Below are 18,213 nucleotides of genomic sequence, written 5' to 3'. Positions count from 1 at the left end.
AATTCTAGGTAATAAGGCAACAAAATAGGACAAATGCCAAGGGGGATGAATAAGTATTTCCGCAAGCCACTGTAGCTAGCTAGGTCTGGCCCAGCTCTGGTACATGGTGTAAAGAGTACCTAGCCAGCTCTGGACTGCACTAACTAGCTCTGGTCCAGGGCGTTCAGACTGACTAACTTAGATTGCTTCAATAAAGTTTTATGCTGCAATTTACCACAGTCACTAATAATACCACTACTATTGCATTAACTACCACTACAACAACTACTACCACCACCACTGACACAGTCACCACTACTTGGTCCCTCCTTCTCAGTGATTGTTTGTGATATTTAAGGGCAAAAATAGTTGATTTTGCTACGGTAACTCTGACATTTTGCATGGCAATATGTGATGATTTTGTAAAAATGTTCACGAAAATGGAATCTAAAGGGGCTCTTCAAAGGGTTCTCCTAGGGAGACAACCGAATAATTCTTTTAGGTTCAAGATAGCACCTTCTTTTCTAAGAGTGTACCACTCCTATTACTACCACTACCATTACTATAACCCACTATAATAAATCTACAAAACCACCCCAAAATAGGTCACTATACCTAACCCATTAAAACCCTATTACTACCATTAGTACTGCTACTATTACTACTGCCGTCATTACCACTACAATGTATTTAATTACCATGAGAAACACTTAAAGAGGAGCAAGCACAACAAAGTTTCTTCAGGAAATGTCATTTTCTATTTTATTAATGAATTTCTATGGTATTTGTTGTGCAGCTTCAAAATAGCAAGCGTTTATTTTGTAGTATATTTAGCTAGTTACTTTCCACATAGCTTTACTGTAGTTTAACTTATTCCAATGAGGAATAACTAGGGTTTAGCTAACTACATATCTAACTACATACCAGTAAATATTTTGAGATGCTGTTTACCCTCACGTGAGTAAACAGTAACTATTTCAACTGTGATGAATACTACTAGCTATGATATTTCACAGATTTTACTGAAGAATTGATTCATCACCAGGCTAAGCTACTCTTTAGAGGTAACATGTCATATGTAGCCTATGGGCCACAGAATTAATAATTGACAAGGTCACCTGAATTCTGTCACAAGGTTTGCATCACACAACGTTTTACTGCACTTAGGCGTATTATAGCTTACTACAGTCTAATGACATTGACACCTCTTGACCTTGGGACTTTAAGGTTCTATCTGACTTTTTCCTCAAAAATAATTCATTCCCATATTGGCCGATTCAGACCAAAGTTATACGCGCATAAATGGAACTTAATTCCCTTTAATGCACTTTTGTGTGGAAGATGTGTGTCTACGGATATGTTGTATTCTGACCTTGACTTAATTCCCTCATAAATCCAAGACCTTACCGGGCCATGAAACAATAAATAAAGTCGAGCAACCTGTCGGTTCCAAGTGGAACAGCGTCTGCTTTCTTTTTCCCGATAGAAATAACACCATTCTCCATGCACTGTAATTTACAACTTGATAGGAGCTATTGATAAGATCTAGGTAAAAGAGTAAGCCATTTGGATAAACGGATTGTAAATATAAATTACAATTGTTTTAGATACATTTTACGTTATGATCGCTGGAGACAAATGTGAAACCAGTCATATAGCAACAAACTGAAGCCTATCAACATTAAGTATACCTCTGTAAAGTTTATGAAATTCTGGCCTTAAAACTTGCAGGAATGAAATTTGGAGGCTTCTGTAGCCATGCACAAATGACAGTATAGTGTCCAAACCTACAAACAACCGAGTGCACTTATGTTTTCTATAATGTTTTAATTAAATTCCCAGACTTTTCACTGTATTTAAAAAAAATTGTATTGATGTTACATATTAGTCAGTATCGGTAGCCACTGTCAGTTATACCCACACACATTTATAACTGTCACTTTACTTATATTTTGCCTCATTCCATTCCATTGTCAGTTTACCTTTCTTTCCTTTGTCACGTTGATCTGGTTATTCCTGAGGATCACTACAGTAGCATTAGTGGATCATAGTATTACAACTTGTGCAATCATTTGGAATATGTAGCCTATTTGAATCATTATGGAACGCAGACCAAATGAGTGAGGATTGTTAGGGTAGATTTATAGGACTACTGTTCAACCCCTATTGTTGACTTTTCTAACTTTCTAATTGAACAATTGAATATGACAACTTTCAGGATGAATAAAACCACTGTATTTCTGTTTCACCAATATATTTTGTGTGTAAAGGCTCTCAAAACCTATTTTTGTATTATTATTCATGAATACTTTCCTAACCCTAAATAACATACAAATCTATTGGTGCTGAAAAGGAGACTAATATGTGCGTATTTATTTACATGGATTTTTAAAATTGATCCTTAATATTCTGAACCTTTCTCTCAAAATATTATAGTGAGTCTGTTGAGAAAATTAAAATTAAAGGTACACCACATTTAAAGGGATGGCTTTAGATAAATGTACTGAAAACCCTATTGAATGAAAACTTGACACGAAAATATTGGCCAGCAAGTGGGAGGGTTTTCAGCAGTTTAATTAAATCTATTCAGGGCACGTAAGTGAACCACACCTGCAAAGCCTGTTGCGGACCTGCAACAGGTAAGTCTGAATGCCAACTACTGAGAAGTGCGTAGGAAAGGCGTACATAGGAAAGGCCAACCAGGTAGCTAGGTCCAGCTGGCAAGATAGCTAGGTCTGGCCGACCGACCAGCCAGATAGCTAGGTCCGGCCGACCGACCAGCCAGATAGCTAGGTCCGGCCGACCGACCAGCCAGATAGCTAGGTCCAGCCGGCAGGATAGTTAGGTCCGGCCGGCCGGCAAGATAGCTAGGTCCGTCCAGCCAGCTAGGTCCGTGCAGCTAGACAGCCCAGTTTTTCTTTAGTTGGTCATTTACATGTGAGATGTGTCAGATTTTTTTTAGAGGAAAGTAAAACTCAGAATGTTCTCTCTGCGTAAACACCAAGTAACTTGGTGGTATCAGGTTCTATCTGCAATCCAATCACACAATCCTGGGTTGTCAATAAAAAATGATTGAATGTAAGGTGATTTACTGTACTTATTGATTCATGAAAAAGGCACTCCACCACTGCTGCTTCATCATCCTATTTTTCCAACTTCATTGAGGAGAATAAGAACAATCCCCCTGTCACATAGCTAACTAAAAAGCAGCATTCCTCAAGAGAGGATGGCTTTCACTTCAGCAATGATAAATTCATGAACTTCTTTGACGAAAAGATCATGATCATTAGAAAGCATATTCTCTTTAAATCTGCATGTTTCTCCAAAACGCAGTTGTCCTGAGTCTGCACAACACTGCCAGGACCTAGGATCAAGGGAGACACTTAATCCTATATCTCTTGACACATTCATGAAAATAGTCATGGCCGCTAACCTTCAAGCTGCATACTGGACCCTATTCCAACTAAACTACTGAAAGAGTTGCTTCCTGTGCTTGGCCCTCCTATGTAGAACATAATAAATGGCTACCTATCCACCAGATGTGTACCTAACTCACTAAAAGTGGCAGTAATAAAGCCTCTCTTGAAAAAGACAAACGTTGACCCAGAAAATATAAAAAACTATCGGCCTATATCGTATCTCCCATTCCACTCAAACATTTTTGAAAAAGCTGTTGCAACTCACTGCCTTCCTAAAGACAAACAATGTATACGACGCGCTTCAGTCTGGTTTCAGACCCCATCATAGCATTGAGACTGCAATCGTGAAGATGGTAAATGTTGATGGTTTGTCCAAATCAACTGAAAGTTTCGGTGTTCCTCAAGGTTCCGTTTTAGGACCACTATTGTTTTCACTATATATTTTACCTCTTGGTGATGTCGTTCAGAAAACATAATGTTAACTTTCACTGCTATGCGGATGATACACAACTGTACATTTCGATGAAACACGGTGAATACTCAATATTGCCCTCCTGGAAGCCTGTGTTTCAGACATAAGGAAGCAAATGTTTCACCTTTAAACTCGAACAAAACAGAGATGCTAGTTCTAGGTCCCAAGAAACAAAGAGATCTTCTGTTGGATCTGACAATGAATCTTGATGGTTGTACAGTTGTCTCAAATAAAACTGTGAAGGACATTGGTGTTACTCTGCACCCTGATCTCTCTTTTGACAAACATATCAAGACTATTTCAAGGACAGCTTTTTCCATCTACATAAAATTGCAAAAAATCTGAAACGTTCTGTCCAAAAATAATGCAGAAAAGTTCATCCATGCTTTTGTCACTTCTAGATTAGACTACTGCAATGGTCTACTTTCTGGCTACCCGGTTAAATCACTAAATAAACTTCAGTTAGTGCTAAACATGGCTGCTAGAATTTTGACTAGAACCCCAAAATTTGATCATATTACTCCAGTGCAAGCCTCTCTATACTGGCTTCCTGTTAAGTCTAGGGATGATTTCAAGGTTTTACTGCTAACCTACAAAGCATTACATGGGCTTGCTCATACATATGTCTCCGATTTGGTCCTGCCGTACATACCTACATGTATGCTACGGTCACAAGATAAAGGCCTCCTTATTGTCCCTAGAATTTCTAAGCAAACAGCTGGAGGCAGGGCTTTAGCCTATAGAGCTCCATTTTTATGGAATGGTCTGCCTATCCATGTGAGAGACGCAGACTCGGTCTTGACCTTTAAGTCTTTATTGAAGGCTCATCTCTTCAGTAGGTCCTAGGATTGAGTGTTGTCTGGCCCAGGGGTGTGAAGGTGAACGGAAAGGCACTGGAGCGACAAACCGCCCTTGCTGTTTCTGCCTGGTTGGTTCCCTTCTCTCCGCCTCTAACCATATTACGGGGGCTGAGTCACTGGCTTACTGGTGCTCTTCCATGCCGTCCCTAGGAGGGGTACGTCACTTGAGTGGGTTGAGTCACTGACGTGATCTTCCTGTCCGGGTTGGCGCCCCCCTCGGGCATGTGCCGTGGGGGAGATCTTCGTGGGCTACAGTATACTCAGCCTTGTCTCAGGGTAGTAAGTTGGTGTGGTTTGAAGATATCCCTCTAGTGGTGTGGGGGCTGTAATTTGGCAAAGTGGGTGGGGTTATAGCCTGCCTGGTTGGCCCTGTCCGGGGGTATCGTCGGACGGGGTCACAGTGTCTCCCGACCCCTCCTGTCTCAGCCTCCAGTATTTATGCTGCAATAGTTTATGTGTCAGGGAACTAGGATCAGTCTGTTATATCTGGAGTATTTCTCCTGTCTTATCTGGTGTCCTGTGTGAATTTAAGTATGCTTCCTCTAATTCTCTCTCTCCCTCTCCCTCCCCTCCCAGAGGACCTGAGCCCTAGGACCTTGCCTCAGGACTACCTGGCCTGATGACTCCTTGCTGTCCCCAGTCCACCTGGTCGTGCTGCTGCTCCAGTTTCAACCGTTCTGCCTGCGGCTATGGAACCCTGACCTGTTCACTGGATGTGCTACCTTGTCTTGGACCTGCTGTTTTTGACTCTTTCTCGCTCTACCACACCTGCTGTCTCTTTATGCTCGGCTATGAAAAGTTAACTGACAGTTACTCCTGAGGTGCTGACCTGTTGCACCTTCTACAACCACTGTGATTATTATTATTATTTGACCCTGCTGGTCATCTAGGAACGTTTGAACATCTTGGCCATGTACTGTTATAATCTCAACCCGGCACAGCCAGAAGAGGACTGCCAACCCTTCAGAGCCTGGTTCCTCTCTAGGTTTTTTCTTAAGGTTCCTGCCTTTCTAGGGTGTTTTTCCTAGCCACCATGCTTCAACATCTGCATTGCTTGCTGTTTGGGGTTTTAGGCTGTGTTTCTGTATAGCACTTTGTAAAAAGGGCTTTATAAATATTTAATTGATTGATTGAATATGTCACAAAATAGTTCTGAGATCTGGGGCTTGAAAAATTCTCAAAACTATACTTTGGCAGATAGAACCTTATAGTCCCAAGTCCTTGACTATTCATATCATAGGTTCTGGTACTCTTTTTAAATTACTTAGATTTTTTTCACCACTTTTTCAGAAGAATGGCCATAACGTAAACGTTTTTATGGTAAAAACAAATAAAAACAAGATCCTTAGATTATGTTTAAGGCCCTTAGCAGAGGCATTGCGGTTTTTGTCTTGTTCTATATCCACACGAAAACTTCCATGGAAGGGGTATTTCACTAAAAATACAAACTTACCACATTTCATTGATAAGTAGCAAGTAGTTTACTGACTTTGAGTGTCAGAGAACAGAAAAACATATTAGTTTATTCATCCAGAGCTAAGCTTTAGCAATGTTGCTAGTTATCCATAGGATAAACAGTAGTGTCATTTTAGGGAACTATCACTTTAACAAATGTGTAATGAATATGAATTTATATATTTGATGATGTGATTAGAAAGAAGGAAGAGTATTCTCTATATTTAATATTTAAATGGCTGCACTTTTCTATTGAAATTGAAATAATTAACATTTTGTGGCAGATAGAACCTTATTTAAATAGATTGTCATTTCAGAGGCATAAGGTTCAATCTGCGATTGCAACCCCCTAAGAAAACAGATTTACAAATGTCTTAGGATTTTGATACTCGCACTTTAGTTACCTTTACGGTGAGGAACTTAATGGGTTATAAAAGAAGAATTGAGATGTGAAAATCTGGGATGTGAAAACGTAAATGCTCAATATCTCCGAACTATGCATTGCGCAGATAGAGCCTTATAGTCCCAAAGTCTCGACTTCTTCTCTGTTTTTATCTCAACATTTTTAGATAGTATCAACATTTGAAAAATGTATTGGGTGGCGGGAATGGGCTTCCATATATAAACGTGGACAGTGACACCGACATCAATCATCGTCCTCCAGCCATCGGTTTTGCCATTCTGCAGTGACTGGCCAGCTTTGTTCATACACACATCCATCCCTGTGCCCAGAAGCTCTGACACTGCTGCCAGTTTCTAAAAGCAAGAGGTAAGAGGACTTCATGCACAATTTTCCATTGGTTAAAACACCATGGTGAAGCCATTTGAGAGTAATTGACAAATGTGCTTCATTTGACACAGAATGTTTTCTACAAGATCATATTCTATTGTGAGGAATGTGGAGCACATCATAAAAGTAATTAAGCAGTTTGCAAAGAATACTTCACAAATGGCATAGAACGGGTTTCATTAACTACAGTCATTAGACTGTAGTTAGTTATAATAGGCCTAAGGGCAGTAAAACATCCTGTGATGCAAACCTTGTGACAGAATGCAGGTGAAAGTCAATAATTACTTTTTTGGCCCGTAGGCTACATATGACATGTTACTTCTAAAGAGTAGCTTGGTCTGATGATAAAATCAATCCTTTAGTAAATCGGTGAAATATCATAGCTAGTTGTATTCATCACAGTTGAAATAGTTACTATTTACTCATCATGTGAGAGTACACCAAATCTCAAATCATCATATGATATGCCAACTCTCTGTTAAGAGTAGTGCTCAGGAAATAGCCTACAAGGAGATCTCACTAATATTTAATATTAACAGGTATGGATACAACCTAGTGGGAGGGGTTGCCTTTTCTAGAGAACCTTGCCACCTAACAGTTATTTACCAGATGCTCTGCGTGTGGCATCATTTAGAAAATAACTGATTGAATTTGACATAAGCAAACATAAATCACAATGCATTTACTTATTTCCTTTTTCTTCGCCATCATTGTGAAGATTCAAGGGGCAGGTGAGTTTTTTTAATTGTTTGATTTATTCAATCTTAGTACATAAAAGGGGTTGAAACTTGATGTATTTGTGTAATTGGCATTGGGTATACAATGTTTGGGAAGCTTCAGTGAAAATGTAGTTAGCTAAACCTTAAGTTATTCCTTACTGAAATAAATTAAATTACAGCAAAGCTATGCTTGAGTGGAAAATAACTAGTTAAATATCCTACAAACCAAACGCTTGGGACTTTGCAGCTTCACAATAAATACCATGGAAATGCATGAATAAATACAAAAAACATAAAATATCTTAGCTCAACAGAAATAGGGAACTAACAAATAAGCCACGGCAACCTAAATGAAACAGGTGGGGTTTTAGGAGGGGTTCTCAAAGACACTCATGGGGGTGTCCACTAAAAATTGACTAGCAACAATAGTCTGGTTCCTAAAAGAAACCCACCATAAGTGCCCACTAAACCCCCCCCCCCCCCCAAAAAAAACAAAAAAAACATCACACCAATTTGTGGTATTGAGCTAAAAGCAAGTGGATCAAACCAGCACAGGTGAAACTAACGACTGACTAACGAGGTGACAGGTGCAACACATCCTGACCATCGACCAATCAGAGCAAGCCCACACCTAAACAGAACCAACCTTGAAATCAAAAACTACATTGTGCAAGACCCCAAAGCCTATAACACCTTTCCAGGTAAGACAGCAAATATATCCCATATTTCTACCAACAGAAAACAACATCCATTTTATAAAATAAACTTAAATGTATCACTTTCTCCAATAAAAACATGGTGATAACTGGCGGTCTCTCATGCATGACAAAACAGATCTCTTCTTTTTTTATAAATTTTTCTATAACTTTTTTCACTTATTTATTTTTATATAGCTGCCTAAAAATCTGACATTTTGAAAAACAGGTACATTTTGATGTTTGTAACTTTCTGTAACTCTCATCCCCTTGTGATGAGCCCAACCGAAACAAAACTCATCTCCAGTACGCCAAAACGTGCAGCCAAAACAAAATGTGTGCCAGAGCTACACACTGGCTAAACACAAAACACTAAACTTATTGACTGCCCACCCTTGAAATACAATCAGCAACCAAGTTGTCCTTATCACGGTCTGATTTCAAGGGGAAACTCCTGAAATATGAGACTCTTGCAAAGGAGTCTGTGATTCGTGGAGTGTGTCTTTCGCAGGAAAATAAGAGGGTTATGATTGGTATAGACCACAAGAGGGGTAGAGACCAATACATAAACCTCAATGTGCTGAAGAGCCAGTGCCAAAGTGAGTGTCTCCTTCTCGATAGTCAAGTAGTTTTTCTGATATGAGGCCCATTTCTTTGAAAATTACCCCACAGGGTGCTCGATATTGTTGTACTCTTTCTGTGGAAGCACCACACCTGCTCCTACATTGCTGGCATTTGGCGTTCAAAGCAAATAGACAATGGAAATCCAGAGCAGCTAGCACTGATACAGAGACCAAAAGAGTCTTTGTCTTCTTAAAAGTCTCCCGACAGTCTAGGCTCCAACGGAAAACGACGTTCGGATTGGTCAAAACTGTAATTGGAGCAACATGCTGGGCAAGTTCTTTCAAAATGCCCGGTAGTAGCCAGCCATTCCCAAGAATCTGTGCACTGGGAGGTTATTATTAAGGGCCTCCACTTTTGCAAGACCGGTTGGACCGTCCCTTGCCCGACCACCTTCACAAGATACTTCTCTGATGCTTGGGCGATTTCACTCTGACAGGTTCACTGTCAAGTTGGCAGGGAAAAATTGATTCGAACAGACTCAATGTTCTGAAGGTGTTCTGGCCAGGTGACATTTAAATACAACCACATCGTCAAAATACGCCTCTGCATTTTCCAGACCACGTAGCACTATGTGCATGAGCCTTGAAACATGGCTCCGGCATTTCTCAAACCAAATGGAAGATGAAGGTAGGAAAATTAACCATCAGGAGTGACAAAAGCAGACAGCTTTGGTACGCTCAGTTAGAGGGACCTGCCAATATCCCTTCAATAGGTTGAACTAACTAACGTACTTGGCAGTGCCAACACGGCCCACACAATCGTCGGCCCGGGGCAAAGGGTACGAGTCTGACTTAGTAATTGCATTGAGTTTGCAAAAAATCTGAACAAAACTACAGAGGCTCATCTGCCTTAGTTACTAATTTATAGGGTGAACTCCACAGACTGTTGCGATGTTGTGCAATGCCGTGCCCAAGCATGAACTCCACTTCACTGCAGATTTTTTCTATCTTTTCAGGAATCACTCGATAGACATGTTGTTTGATTGGCAGAGTCCCCAACGTCAATGTAATGCTCTAGTACATTTATCTGAGTTGGCACATCTGAAATTAAACCCTGATATTCTAAAAAGAAGTGCAACAATATATCAAGGTTTTCCTTGATGATGTAATGTCCTGAAAAGCGAACTTGTAATGGTGAACCCAGAACAGGAAACAAAACCAGGACTTGGTCACCCACACCGAAAGTGTGGTTTTGGGTCTTTTGATCATACCAAACTTTCCTTTTGGTTTGTGGAACAAAATTCTCACTGGAAAACTGACAGGTGCGGTGCAATCTGTATAGAAAGTTTCTTGTGTGTTTGTCCTGCAACAACCTCTCTCTTAGCAAGCTCAAACGACCTCTGACATGATGTATAAACATGAGCTCATTCGGACTGAAACCGAGAGATTCCTGAACAACCTCTTGAGCTGCAAATAACACATTAGCGTCCCCTTCATCCCAGTATTTCTCAAACTCACAGCAGTAAACTCTCCACATAGACTTCAAAGTCTGATGAAATCTCTCAAGAGCACCTTGAGACTCTGGGTGGTAGGCACTAGAGGGACATTGGGTAACACTCAACTGCTGTAGCACTTGCTGGAAGACCTTTGACATGAAATTTGAACCTTGGTCTGATTGCACTACCTACGAAAGTCCAAACATTAAATTATTTCACAAGAGTCTTAACCATACTGGGAGTCGTGATTTTCCTCACTGGAATGGTCTCAGGGAAACAAGTGGCAGCATACATGATAGTTAAGAGAAACTGGTTACCACTCTTTGCTTTGGGCAAAGGACCAACATAGTCCACTGCTGAAAGGTTAGTCAAAATCAGGAATAGGCTGCAAAGGTGCAACAGGTACAGCTTGGTTCGGTTTACCTGTCCGCTGGCAAACGTTACAGGATTAAACAGTAAGCCAGAACATCCTGTTTCAGACCAGGCCAAAAAAAGTTACCCAAGATATGGTCATGGTCATGGTTACCCAAGATATGGTCTTATTGACCAGCCATACTACCATCATCAGCCAACCTCAGTATCTCTTGTCAAAGTGTAACTGGATTGACAATTTTGAGACACTGGGCCAATCGTCTTACCCAGAAGTGGTGCAAGAACGCCGTTTCCTCATCAGAACATCTCTGTCAAAGTAACCCATCAAACTCTTCATCAAACTCCTCCTCTGGACATATCAACTTAATAAAAAGAGAGGCGAGGAAAAACATCTTTACTCAGTTCAGCAATGAGCTGCTTATTAGACATCGGTGTCTATTGTAGGGACCCTCTCTTCTGTCAGAGGTGACACAAATTTGCTCACCTTTGGGGTTTTCAAAGAAGAGGCCAACTCAGGAGGTTTACCAAAATTAGGACCACATAAACGTCTTAGACAGATCGAACATGGTGGAATCAAAGTGACATCCTCCTCAATACTAGATTGGCTTTCGGCTTTCTTCTCTGACATAACACATGTAACGGCATATGCTGGGAACACTCTAGGGTACTTTTCCGATAACCCGTCAGGTTCCTCCACTCTGGGTTCCCTACAAATGACAGGATTTGACACAACGTTCCTGCCAGCCAAATTGTTGCCCAAAATTAACGAGACCCTTATCTTTTTTCTTTTTCTTTTTTTGGAATTTTACCCCCTTTTTTCTCCCAAATTTCGTGGTATCCAATTGTTGTAGTAGCTACTATCTTGTCTCATCGCTACAACTCCCGTACGGGCTTGGGAGAGACGAAGGTTGAAAGTCATGCGTCCTCCGATACACAACCCAACCAGCCGTACTGATTCTTAACACAGCGCGCATCCAACCCGGAAGCCAGCCGCACCAATGTGTCGGAGGGTACACCGTGCACGTGGCAACCTTGGTTAGCGCTCACTGCGCCCGGCCCGCCACAGGAGTCGCTGGTGCGCGATGAGACAAGGACATCCCTACCGACCAAGCCCTCCCTAACCCGGACGACGCTAGGCCAATTGTGCGTCGCCCCACGGACCTCCCGGTCGCGGCCGGTTACGACAGAGCCTGGGCACGAACCCAGGGACTCTGATGGCACAGCTGGCGCTGCAGTACAGCACCCTTAACCACTGCACCACCCGGGAGGCCCCTAACGAGACCCTTTTCACCAGAAGGCTAGGCCTTACTCCTACAACAACAAAAAACAGAAACAAGTTGCAGAAGTGTCAGACAAAGGCAAAACACCCTAAAAATAAAGGACTGGACTGCCCCACTGTCTCACAGTATTTTCACAGGCTGCTTAACAGCATCACCACTCATCAGAGACACTAACCCATCTGAAACAAAGGGTTCATACACATCTGATCCAAAACCTTGTTTAGGAGATTCACCAGTCACAACCAGAGCCTTAATGGTCTGGAGTGCTCCCACAAGAAGTGAAGGCAATTCTTGAACTGTTCGAGGAGTATGTGTCTTTAAATCCTCAAGGTCTTTGACCTCTTGTGAACCACATCACCGATCAAAAATACATGCTTGTTCCCCTGCGAATTCAACATGACTTTGTAATTGTGTCTTTCACAATTTACAGAACTGTTGTCTATATGCCTCTAGAACCAACTCATAAGCTCTAAGGATAGCAGCTTTAAAAGTGTCATAATCTGAACTCTGATCAAGAGATAAAGCGGCATACAGATTCTGAGCTTTTCTCACAAGAACACTTTGGAGGAGCAGTGACCAGATATCGTGCGGCCATGTTAGGGATGTGGCAATCTTCTCAAACAGAGTAAAATATACAGTACCAGTCAAAAGTTTGGACACACCTTCTCATTCAAGGGGTTTTCTTTATTTTTACTATTTTCTACATTGTAGAAAAATAGTGAATACATCAAAGCCATGAAATAACGCATGGAATCTCGACTGACGGACGTCCACCTCGTTGTTGCTGCTCCTCTCCGATATCCACCTGCTCTGGAGAAAAGACACAAATCACAACGATATCAATAGCACTACTAAAGTAAAGAGCTTATTTCCAGCGTATAAGCGTGACTCCAATTATTGGCCAGAACATGCTGACACGCCTGACGCTACAACCCAGCAGGCCTGTCGTAGAGCAAGAGACAGTCCAGCAAGCAGCAACGACAACCAAATCTGCCATTGATGACCAAACCAGCCATCGACTAATGAACCCTGTTCGGGTAGAGTTGAACGAATGAACCCTGTTCGGAAAGAACCGGACGAACAAACATTGGTCACTGCTCCATGAGTGAATCAACTGTTGTGTTAGTTTGCGCCGGTTCTCATAGTTAGCCCTAAATCCTAGCCTCTTATACGTTTCTAATCGGACCGCAGTGATACTGTGTATTGTCATTGTTGTAAAAGCTGGATTTATAATCAAGAACTTTTGATTGTACTTTGGCCTGCCTCTGTGGTTGTTTGCCTTGGAGTAATGGTCAGCTGCCTATCTGATTGACAAAGGTGACCATACCATTGGACTTTACAACACATCTTATGTCATTTATTTTTTATTTAGGAAGTTAAATACTCAAGCAACATTTATTTATGCCATTGGTTGATTCATAACGTCCCAACATGATATCATAGGAAAACGTCATCCTGTCACATTTTTTCAAAAAGGAAAACTTCACAATATATGACATTGTCAATAGATTGCATTCAATGGGAAAAAATGGTTAATGTCCAAAAAATCCCTTCTCCAGATTGGTGCTACCAGTCCCAGGTTACATGTGGTGGCAAATGCACAGGTAAACCCTATACATTCAGTACATATGCTAAAATACCCATTGGGATCAAAGTTCTTAAACATAACCAATGTTCTGTCTCGTTGCTCATGTGAAGGACCTGATGGTTGGACAACGGTTGCTGGGGCTTGTGGCGGAAAAGCCCAGTCCCCCATTAACATTGTGACAAGAAGAACTCTACCAGATGGACGCCTTACACCATTCACATTCGCTGGGTACCAAGAGGCCTTCCACAGTCTCATCACAAACAATGGTCGCACTGGTGAGTTTCTATGTAAATCGGCCTCCCGAGTGGCGCTGCGGTCTAGGGCACTGCAGTGCTTGAGGTATCACTACAGATCTGGGTTCGATCCTGGGCTGTGTCGCAGCCGGCCATAACCGGGAGACCCATGAGGCCCTGGGATGCCCCCTTCCCTCAGCTGTGCATGTTTCTAACAGACAACAGCATCAGTAAGTGTCCCACACGAGTGATGACTGCTCACCTCCAACGCTTGGAAGAGCACCTTGTGACCTACTTCCATTTGACTGTGTGATCCTGTCTCTGTTGACATGTCGGTAAGTGAAATTGAACAGCTGATCGAGATGTCATGTGACCGAATGCAGCAGACAACGCATTCACGGGTCACTACAAAGGAATACCCTGTTGCCTCCCTCTGAGCATTAAAACTCATGGTACTCTTTACCAGCTCATATTAGTGAAGCTGGATTCATTGCTCTCGTCTGCATTAAAACCAAATATCGATCCAGGTTGGATGTGACAGCAGAGATGAGGTGCGTACTGTCAACCATGCCTCCTGACTTTGTGGAGCTCCGGCATGACATGCATCAAGCCACACCCATCTCATTAGTGGTGGTGAGATAAGCAACATTATGTCAGACTAATTTGCAATTGGCTGTCATAGCCTCACGTTAAAAGTATGTGATGGTACGTTGAGAAGACAATCAGAAATAGCGTTACAATGTTTTTCAATTGACTGCCATAGCTCCAAATGAAAAGTAAACATTGGCTGTTATTTACATCATTCTTTTCACATGGTTAGGGCGGGGAGAATTTTCAGATTTAAAAATGGGGTCGTGGGCCCCTGATATAGATGCTACATTTACATTTACAGTACAGAACCACCCTGCAAATGATACACTATTATCAGCATGGTGTATTGTAGTTGAATTGAACACAAATAGCAAGGCTTATTCACTCAATGCCTTGATATTTCACAGATCTGATTTAAGCTCAAAGCTCCATAACATTGGCTTAACATTACAATAGTACAGTACATGCAAAGGTCCTTGGACTCTATATATCTCATTTTACATAGACTAAAGCTTTCATCTCTCTGCAGTTCAAGTGGACCTGCCTGCCACAGCAAAAGTACAGGGTGGAGATCTGGCTGTGGCATACAAGGCAATACAGCTCCACCTGCACTTGGGCAAGGATGGAGGCCCTGGATCCGAACACACCATCGATGGAGAACGATATCCCATGGAGGTATGATGACCAAAATAAAGGAAACATTCCCATAATACACCATGTATTTTAAAACTCCTGATATTTATTTATGATTATCACATATTTTTAGGTCTTTTAGATACAGTTCAATCGAGTACAGGCTTAACTGAATGGAAAACAGAGACAGAATGCAATATGGAATTTTGAATAGTTTGGGGTAGGTGACAGATACAGATATCTGATGACAGATATCCCTATGCTAGGCAGCTGGCATCGAACCCCCCATGCTGGAGTTATAAGGACGGGCCTTAAGGTTATTATTATCCCACACATGGCTAATAGGAAAGAAAAGAAGAAGCAATACGCTATGCTGATGATGATGATAAGTTTGTGTTCATTCGCACTATGCCGGTAGAATAGGATAGCAAGTGAATTTTGTACTACTTACTTGATGAATTTAAATGAGCATTCAGATCAGCCATTCTAATTTAACTTTTGTGAACTACATTGTGTACAGTAATTATACATAAATCACATTAATGTACACTTTTGCAAATTCACATTTATTGCAATCTTTGACATATTTGTCAGTGATATCTCTTGATGTCAACAGCTGCATATAGTAAGTATAAAAGAGGAGTACAACTCTTTGGATGAAGCTCTGAAAGACCTTGCAGGGGTTGGAGTTCTAGGATTCTTTTACGAGGTATTTTTCAGCTTAATCTTATAAAATGTTCTACAACATGACAAAATGGGATTTATATGACCTTTGATAAATGATACTCTCTGATAATCCTGATAATATCTCTTATATTTTCAGCAATCGGGAAGCTCCAACAAAAAATACGAATCCATCATAAATGCTCTGAACTCAATCAATATGCCCAGTAAGTCAGCTTATAGACAACAATCATTGTTATGTTTCTTTTATAGCATGGATCCAGGTACTAAATGATGCATGTTCCTGATCATACAGGGATAGGCCTATGTGATAGTGTGCTGATAGTTTAGATACAAAGTAATAAAACCCTTGTTTTTTTTAACCACAGTGTCTTCGATAAAGCTATTAGCAATCACTAGTAATATGAACAGTAGCCTATTTTGTAGACCACTTACAGGTCTCAACATAAACTGTATTGGGCAACACTTCACCTTAAATGATTACTGTGTAGTTCCATAGGGGCCACTTAAGATAGTTTTACCCTGTATTTGTTCCATTGTCTTTATTGTGTCCACCTCTAGGCTCCAACACTACCCTGAGTGATGTGTCCCTGGACATGTTCATCCCCTCTCAGAGTAATATGACCAGCTACTTCCGCTACCAGGGATCTCTCACCACACCTCCCTGTGAAGAAGCTGTAGTTTGGACCGTGTTCAAAAATACCATTCCTCTCAGCAGGCAACAGGTGTATAATGCTTGACATTACACCTCACCTTACCTAGGTCACTTTTATACCTGACATTATACCTATACCTGTTGTCAGTGAATGTATAGTAAATGTATTGCAAAATAAAGTCCATAAAGTTGTTATTTGTATGTCTTTATTGAGTTGTATTTCTTTAACTGTATTTCTAACATGTTTTAAAAAATCTTTGTGTCCTACAGCTTGATGCATTTTCTCGGCTTCAGTTTGCTGATGGAAAGCCTATGGTGGGAACCTATCGCCCAGTCCAGCCGTTGAATGGTCGCCTGGTGTATCGCTCTGGAAGTCAAGTTATCTTAGTGAGCACTTTGCTACTCATCACCTCTGTGATATCAGCCATTGGACTCCCACTGTCCAAATAAATACTAGCATATTTGGATATGTGTATCAGTGAATTAGAGAGAGCCCAATATTATCATAATCTCAAATGCAACAAATGCTGGGTTAAAAACAATCCAATTCGGGTTCTTTGGTTACCCAGCACTGGGTAAATATTGGACAGAACACAAGCTGATTTATTTTGACCCAGCCAGTGGGGTTGCATGAATAACCCAACATGTTGGGTGGTTGGGATTACCCAAACATGGTTTTATTTAACCTTCAGTTTGGTATTTTTTACTTTCATGCTGGGTTGACCCATCAGCTGGGTCTTTTTGAATGTAATTCTTAGGTTATTTTCAGGAGACGTGGCTTATTAGGGAATGGCTTTCAGATAGATCTTATTGGACACCCGTGAGATTAAATGTCATTCCTGTTCATCATGTTACGTTTACATACTGCACATTTCATCTTAATTTTTTGCATGTTACACATTCTTCTAGAATATTAATTCATTATTTATTAGATATTATAATAAGGTGGTATCCATCCCAACAATGGGATTTGCAGAGGCTTTTAAGGAACTCATACACTTATGTAAGCCTCAATGAAGTCAGTGTTCAACCTTAACATGTGATAACTATACAACAGAACAAATTAACAGGAATGATATTTACTCTCACGGGTGTCTAAATCTGAAAGCCACTCTCTTACTAAACTATGCCTTCAGTCTCAATTACCCAGAACAAATAACGCAGCATCAACAACCCAAACAACCCAGAATATGTTCGTGTATGACGGCAATGCAGTTGTTTTCAATAAAGTTCACTTTACTTGCCAAATTATAGTTGTTACAGTTTATTCAACAATTAAGGAGACAGCATTAATGATGCACATAGAGATTTCCTTTTATCTTATTTTGTATGTATTAAAATAATAGTTGAGGGCATTACGCCAAGCATTGTTATTACACTCTTATTAGACCTAATCATTAAAAAAAAGATTGAATTCACATCAACTTCCTGTTATTGAACAGTCTGTGTCATTATTTGACCTGTGCTTTTCCACAGAACCAACAACACAACTGGTGAGAATCAGTATCAAAGCACTGGAATTCGGATCTATTTTGTCCGGAAACAAAGCACATCCATGTCCTTTTGATATTAGGTGTACCAAATCAGTTAAAGCTGTAAACATATAATTTTTACTTCACTTTATTCACTCTAACTAAGCAGAGGGCAGCACAAAGGCTATATATGATTTAATCTTCTATGTCATTTCTTCTACAATCCAGCAAGTGTCAGTAATGGGGAACAGCCAACA

General features: G+C 40.8%; 1 protein-coding gene across 2 annotated transcripts; it reads left to right on the top strand.

The window, feature by feature from the left end:
* Positions 1–7,551: 7,551 nt before the first annotated feature.
* On the top strand, positions 7,552–17,908 carry LOC115141815 (carbonic anhydrase 4-like). Of its 2 annotated transcripts, none has more exons than XM_029681038.2 (8): positions 7,552–7,706; positions 13,660–13,704; positions 13,799–13,963; positions 15,042–15,187; positions 15,762–15,854; positions 15,969–16,035; positions 16,391–16,591; positions 16,755–16,842. In XM_029681038.2, the coding sequence occupies exons 1-7, from the start codon at positions 7,652–7,654 to the stop codon at positions 16,567–16,569; spliced, it is 750 nt and encodes a 249-aa protein (XP_029536898.1). In that variant the 5' UTR covers positions 7,552–7,651; the 3' UTR covers positions 16,570–16,591; positions 16,755–16,842. The 2 variants fall into 2 exon arrangements, with proteins under 2 accessions (XP_029536898.1, XP_029536897.1); XM_029681037.2 differs by having other exon boundaries at positions 7,556–7,706; positions 16,391–16,554; positions 16,755–17,908.
* Positions 17,909–18,213: the final 305 nt, after the last annotated feature.

The sequence above is a fragment of the Oncorhynchus nerka genome, linkage group LG14 (assembly GCF_034236695.1).
Source record: "Oncorhynchus nerka isolate Pitt River linkage group LG14, Oner_Uvic_2.0, whole genome shotgun sequence".
NCBI lineage: Eukaryota > Metazoa > Chordata > Actinopteri > Salmoniformes > Salmonidae > Oncorhynchus > Oncorhynchus nerka.
Note: the sequence above shows the minus strand (reverse complement) of the source record. Positions and strands in the feature narration are given on the sequence as shown.

What these genes read in the sequence shown, in the direction of transcription:
- LOC115141815 (XM_029681037.2), top strand. Translation starts at nt 7,652, where the DNA reads ATGCATTTACTTATTTCCTTTTTCTTCGCCATCATTGTGAAGATTCAA. An exon ending in ATGTGGTGGCAAATGCACAG is followed by an intron (nt 13,705 to 13,798) that starts GTAAACCCTATA and finishes GCTCATGTGAAG; the next exon opens with GACCTGATGGTTGGACAACG. An exon ending in TTCCTCTCAGCAGGCAACAG is followed by an intron (nt 16,555 to 16,754) that starts GTGTATAATGCT and finishes TGTGTCCTACAG; the next exon opens with CTTGATGCATTTTCTCGGCT.